Source organism: Cynoglossus semilaevis, chromosome 6, assembly GCF_000523025.1.
Source record: "Cynoglossus semilaevis isolate Cse_v1.0 chromosome 6, Cse_v1.0, whole genome shotgun sequence".
Taxonomy (NCBI): domain Eukaryota; kingdom Metazoa; phylum Chordata; class Actinopteri; order Pleuronectiformes; family Cynoglossidae; genus Cynoglossus; species Cynoglossus semilaevis.
In genome coordinates, this window is record NC_024312.1 from 8,329,528 (window position 1) to 8,336,466 (window position 6,939).

A 6,939-nucleotide genomic window follows, 5' to 3' on the forward strand; every position below is an offset into this window, starting at 1 on the left:
TATATATATATATATATATATATATATATATATATATATATATATATATATATATATATATATATATATATATATATATATATAGGTAAAGTGCACTAAAACCAGATCAAGTCCTTGTTATTCTCTACATTCACTTTATATACCCAAATTGGAGAATTGGGTGCTCAAAATATAATTTGTATACGGGGGTACATGATAACTTTAAACTTTTAAACTTTGTACTAAAATTTTAAGAAAGAACTGTGAATATATAATAGATCATTGGATAAATAAGATTTATTGAATTATAATAATTTCAACATGGTGTATTTATTCCGTGCTGCTGTCTTACTGGTCTCTTCAAGACATCAGCAATGCTTTACAAAGACTTCCTACATCTGTGGAACGAGTCCGTGCAGGCGGTGGAGGCCAAGGACTGGCAGAGAGCGATAGGCCAACTCAAAGAGATCAGTGAACCAACCTCTCAGACCCTGTTCAACACGGCCGCGGTTCATCTGGCTCTAGGTCGAGTGGACCTGGCTCTGCAGGTTTGTTTTTGTTGTTTTTCTTTGTCTTTTTCTTTTTTTTTTTTACAATATCATGCCGTGACACAGTTGACAAAAGGAAGAACTGTACTGAAACGTCAGGTGAGAAAAGAAAGCCAGTTGGTTTAGCCCTGTGACAATCAGTTTGTAAATGTGTACAAAGTGATAAGATTTCTTTAACTAAAATATTTTCTACCTATCTATCTATCTTTCCATCTGTCTGTCTTTCACTGAGACTTTGTAAACTACCTGATTCTACCTTGTATAGTTCCCAAAACGTACATCGTGGGTCGTCATATCTAATACCTAAAGTGAATTTTAATTTCATTCCCTCAAATCCAGGCTTTAGACCTGGCCATAGTCAAAGACGAACGTCTGGCTATTGCATTCTTTCAGAGAGGAGCAGTGATGATGCAGATTGGCAGGTAAGCAAATGCCTATTTGCAAATAACTAATAACTAACCCTGACCTATAGATCAAGTTATGTCTCTCTGTTATACATCCGCCGTCCGTTTGTTTTGTACGCCGGGACGGCAGTTTTTTAAAGAGCCTTCAACATTCACAGTGGAAAAATATTTTTACTTTAATTGCACGTACTAAGTAGGAGACACAAAGGCTGAATGTGAGAGCACACAAGCAGAAATTGGTTTTTTAATAATAATTCCAGTACTCTCACTTTACGCAGTTAAATCCTCACAAATACACCTTTACGTTTTACACCTTTACTTTTTAACAAGTTACACATGTCCAACAAGTCAGCAGGTAAACCCAGAACAAAAATTAGACTTTGAAGGAATAAATTGCTAAATTCATCTTTTTAAAAAAAAAAAAAAAATTACTAATAATTACATGTAATTCTGTTTTATTTGATAAGATTAGAAATTTGTTTTTACCAAAATTATCATAAAAAAAATCCACTATCCAGCTATGGCTTTCATGAATGTCCAAAAATCTATCAAAAATATGTCTCCATGTGTATATTTTGTGATGGTTAAAATCTTGACACAAAACGACCACCCATACTAGGACTTTCATGAAAAAAAATCCCCCAAAATGTAAAATCTAAAAAGGCATTAAAATGTCAACTTACAACTTATTATGTTCTTTTTTCCTCTTCCTTCAGGTTAGAAGAGGCTCTTTCAGACTGTATCTGGGCCCAGAAACACATGAGGGGAAACATGGTCATTGACTACAGACAACTTGGACTTCAGTTTAAACTCTACAGTTGGCAGGTCTGATACAAACAAACAAACAAACAAACAAACAAAAAATCAAGTTAGTTTTTGTCCCTCACTGAGTCTGTCCACTCATTCACTCACTCTCTCTAAGTTTGCAGACTAACATATTTTTAAAATAAATAGAGTTTTTATAACTATAGAATCTGTTCCGCGAAGTTTCACTATATCGCGGTATTTTACAAATTGTGTATTTTTTTTTTTTAATTTCCAATGTTTTCATTATTTTTGTGATTAAAAAAAATGTTTTAGCCGGTCCTTAGTAAACAAATGAAAAGCACATCAATGTAGGATTTTATTATCATTTCAGCATAAACGAGGCTGGGATTTTAATGTCATATGAGAAACAAAAAAAAAAAAAAAAAAAAAAAACCAAAAAAAAAATTTACACAAAAACGGAAAAAAGACCGAAAAAAGACAAAAAAATTGTAATAATTTCTCCAACCACAGCTGTAGATAAAAAAAAATAATAATTTCTCCAACCACAGCTGTAGAGACATCCAGAAAAGGACATCCAAAAACTTGAAAAAAATTTGCTGATACCGCGTTATTTAAACTTCCACAAATTGCCATTTAATTTATCTCAAGACGACAATCTCCAAATTTTTATCCTAGTGTTCACAGGCTTAGAGAATGTAACGCGTTTACCTTTATTTGACGCCGCTGCGGTTACAGCTCACCGAGTGATATTCTTCGCAGCAATACTCCAACTAGCTTTAGCTGCTTACTTTAGCTTGACATGGACTTTAAACAATCTAAACAATCTAATTTAAAACTAGAACTCTTCATTTCAATTCAATTCAACTTTATTCATAGAGCACATTTCATACACAAGGCAAACTCGATGTGCTTATTATAGCTAGGTGATGCATGCCTTAAGTTCGACGCACAGCTCCTGTCATAGCTAACTACCAAGATTTTTTTGTTAAAGATACAAAACTGTTCAACAACTAAAGTCCTATGCATGTTTACATTTAACACCAGTGCCAAACGTATGCAGGCACGTATGTAATAGTCCTGCCTATCATTAGTGTAGAGGTAACTAGGTTACTAGCTAACTCATGCACTAACTCACTGAAATCAGTCAGTTCAACCTGATGGCTAGATCATTTAGGTATTTAGCCTTGGAGAAGCCGGTCAGCTTCAAAAAACACAACATTTCTTGACAAGATAGCAGCGTTAAGGTCCGGCATTCTAGTCTTTGTTTTTTAATGGTTAACTAATTATTATGTAATTGCAATGTTTTCTTAGGTTTTATACAATGCCGCAGCTGTGCACTCTCGCATGGGCCAGTGGGAGCAAGCCAGTGAGGTCCTAATGACTGCTTCTCAGGAGAATGGAGGAAGTCGAGCGGCTAACCTAGAAGTGGCTTTAAACTATGTCCTGGTAAGCGTCGTGACGTGTTGCTGAAATTACAAGATTAAATAACTGTTTTTCCCGATATCAACCGATTAAGATTTAGGTTAAAACAGTGCTTCTCAATTATTTTCTGCCCCCCTTAGAGTGCCTGGTAATGTTTATTTATTTATATGTACAAACCACTTGTATGTGCTGGCAATGACTGCAATGCTGCCCTCTAGTGACTGTAGGCGTTGATAATGTTCTGTTCATTTGTTATGAAGGAGTTAAAGGAGTTTAGAACTAGTTACTGCAACTGTGTTTTAATAAAAGTTCTTCAGAGCACTGGGGCGTTGCACTATTTTTTAGAGCACACATGATTTGGTCAAACCCAGGCATTGCGTTATCAGGTTTTCATTATGGAGGAAAAACTGAGTCTTTCCTAAAAGTGACCTTTCACCTTAAATCACAGAGGAAGGAGGTCCTAAATCCCCTCTTCGTGCCGGAAGGTGTGGTGTTTCGCCCAAGAAGACAAGACGTTGATCAGCTGCAACAGAGAGACTTCCTCGGCAAAGCAAAGGTAGTCTGTTAGATGATGAACGGAATGCTGTGGTAATACGAACCCTTTGATGCATGATCCATGATATACTGAGTTAAAAAAAAAATGTTACAAAAACGGTTTCTATGTGTTTTTAGACATAAAAATAAGAACTGAATTTGATTCTGTTTTTATACACCAAATTTTCTTTTTTAAATGTTGACACAATTATTCTGCAGTTGCAAAGGCTGACCACTGTATGGCAGTGTTGGGTGATTCTCAGGCGTCCACTGTAGAGGCTTATATGCCAACACTGCCATCAAAACCTATTCTTATCATAGAAAATGACATTTTCATAGCTGTCCACTGTAGTGACCGTCATGCATGAAAGGGTTAATAGAAGACTTTCTTTTTTCTAAATTCCAACTTATGTTTACGTTACTAATTAAAAAAGTGAATGAGTTGATGTTGTAAGTCTTCATCATATCCTCTTTGTTTTTTTTGCAGGTTATTTCCGCAATGACTCCTAATGATGACTTCGCAGGCTTTGAACCAACAAGACCACAGGTTAGTCATACGACATCTGCGATACCGTTTTTGAGTCTATCCATTTTTAATAGGACTTTCCTCCACAGAAACCTGGTTTCTATGAACCAAATGTGGAAGAAGCCCAGTGAGTATTCTTATGGAGTCACTAATTAAAACCCATTAGTATTGTTGTTTTTAAAAATGTTTTTGTAATTGCAGGCATTGGCAGCTTTAACGTTGAGTGCTTATCATTAAAATGTAATTACTGATAACGACCAATGGCAGGCATGTGCTGTATTTCGCACCATACTTTCAGCGGCGGCCTGTCTGAACAAATTCACATCTTTATGACACCGTTATCTCTATTGAAAACATTAATATTAAGCAGAAACGTTGTACAATGAGTCGTTATATATCATAGCTAACTCAAGTAGCCATAATAACGCAACCATTACTAACGCCATAGCTAACTCAAGTAGCCATAATAACGCAACCATTTCTAAAGCGACAAACCCACATGCACGGGTTTTTTTTAAAAATAATATGATTCTAATAGTGTTCTGGCCAGCACAGAAGACCTGGCTAGCTTTGGTGCTATATACGTCATGGTAATGATTGTATTTTGTCACTTTACTATCCATAAGGAATTCTCATTACAAGCGCCTGACTGTGCCGTACATGTCTCAAGGACAAGGTCAGCTGAGTGCCCCAAGAGGCGCTGTAGTATTTGTATTTGGTGAAGAGGACAAGGATGGGATGGTGACCGTCATATATGACGGACAGGTAAGAAAACAGCGACAGCAAGTTTAACCAACGTGATCAATACTCCTACTGAATTGAACGATAAAATATTCCAATGTTCCCTTTTGAAGAAACAAAGGCAGTGTTTGAAAAAAAAAAATTGTAAAAATCTTCATTTTGTTTCAGAGAGGGCGGTTGCCAGGGTCCCTGCTTGAACCAATAGATTTCAAGACATCGACAGACAAAAAGGACAATGTAATTATGTAATAATGTATACGTCCGTTTAATAACTACAGTACGTAAGCTCTTGCACATTTATGGGTTACTTCGGAGACATTGTTTTGGATCTTAAATATTGCCCGAGTTACCGCAATGTTTTTATTTCCAGAAAGGATCGCAACAGTAAGCTGTTGACGTTAGAAACTCAAATATATATATATATATATATATAAAATCTTCTAATCTCTGCTATATGGTTTGCCATCGTGAGTATCTAGTACTTTACAGAGATGGGGCAGTTCATTTATATCATGTGGCGCTTTGTAGTAACACGGTAAAAATTGTGGCTCTTAGCCTCTTGACTGGTTGGCCACCCATGATTTAGGTAAACAGCCAACGACCCAATCATCCTCTTAACTTCATACGGGCCAATGACAGCCACACTTTCTGACCTGGCTGATAGGAGGGAGCCTTAGACTTGCCTAGTAGGGCTGTTCTGGCCTCTTTCTAACCCATGTGTCATGTGAATCTATGTATTTTGTTTGGGTTTTTGTTTTTCAGAAAAATTCTCATGGAATTCCATTCCCACCAGGACTTGTGCCACCTACACGTCCCCGGGCTCAGTCTAAACCTGCACCTTCTCCTCCTGGTAAAAGCTGTTCCTTTTTTTTTTTTGTTTGTTCTTTGAAATCTCTACTATCAAGTGAGAATAGATCCATAGATGGTGGTTTGAACCGATAAGCAAACTTTTATCCGATACCATAATGTCTTCATGGCATGCTCATTTCCAACTAAATATTGTCTCTTCAGCGCAACTCTCCTCCTAATTTTCTCTCTACCTTTCTTCTTCAAACTCGATCTGTGCCGTGCGACACGTAGCTTTCATCGTTATCCATACGCAAGTTCCCGTTGTGCTGATCACATGACAACGTGTATGTGTCAGTCGAGTGCGCAACAATCCCCCAGTAAAGGTCACTGGAATTACAAAGGTTTTCACTTAACCCTTTCATGCATGATGGTCACTACAGTGGACAGCTACGAAAATGTCATTTTCTATGATAAGAATAGGTTTTGATGGCAGTGTTGGCATATAAGCCTCTACAGTGGACGCCTGAGAATCACCCAACACTGCCATACAGTGGTCAGCCTTTGCAACTGCAGAATAATTGTGTCAACATTCAAAAAGAAAATTTGGTGTATAAAAACAGAACCAAATCAGTTCTTATTTTTATGTCTAAAAACAAATGAAAACACTTAGTAACATTTTTTTAACTCAGTATATCATGGGTCATGCATCAAAGGGTTAAACTACTAGTTTGGAAAATGGTATAAGAATAAGTATTTTTTTGTCAAATGGATAGAAATTCATGAAACTTACGATCAAACTGTACACTAATTATATGGTTGTTGTTTTTTTTTCAAGTGGATAGAAATTCATGAAAATTACGATCAAACTGTACACTAATTATATACATATATACTTAAATATTGTTATTTACATACTAAATCTTCTGATTGCCTGCAGCAAATTTTATTCCGGATGATCCACCTCCTTACTACAATACTGAGACTTACACATTGCCAGCAAGAGCTCCGAATATGGCCAGCATCAAGGTGATGTCAAATTTTCTCCTCTTTTTCTTTCTTCCTTTCCTTCTTTCTTTTTGGTAAAAGTAATTATGCAACACTGCAATCCCACTAATTTAACCCTTTGATGCATGACCCATGATATACTGAGTTAAAAAAAATGTTACTAAGTGTTTTTATGTGTTTTTAGACATAAAAATAAGAACTGATTTGGTTCTGTTTTTATACA

General features: G+C 36.2%; 1 protein-coding gene across 1 annotated transcript in view; it reads left to right on the forward strand.

The window, feature by feature from the left end:
- noxa1 (NADPH oxidase activator 1) overlaps positions 1–6,939 on the forward strand; it is a gene marked incomplete at its 3' end in the record, with an annotated part of 10,751 nt that overhangs the window by 1,371 nt on the left and 2,441 nt on the right. Inside the window, exons 2-12 of the mRNA XM_008311774.2 lie at positions 345–527; positions 867–949; positions 1,648–1,756; positions 3,011–3,145; positions 3,570–3,677; positions 4,143–4,202; positions 4,271–4,308; positions 4,808–4,946; positions 5,091–5,159; positions 5,685–5,772; positions 6,649–6,737. Of these exons, the coding sequence (XP_008309996.1) occupies positions 354–527; positions 867–949; positions 1,648–1,756; positions 3,011–3,145; positions 3,570–3,677; positions 4,143–4,202; positions 4,271–4,308; positions 4,808–4,946; positions 5,091–5,159; positions 5,685–5,772; positions 6,649–6,737 (1,092 nt within the window). The remainder of the gene's footprint in view (positions 1–344; positions 528–866; positions 950–1,647; positions 1,757–3,010; positions 3,146–3,569; positions 3,678–4,142; positions 4,203–4,270; positions 4,309–4,807; positions 4,947–5,090; positions 5,160–5,684; positions 5,773–6,648; positions 6,738–6,939) is intronic.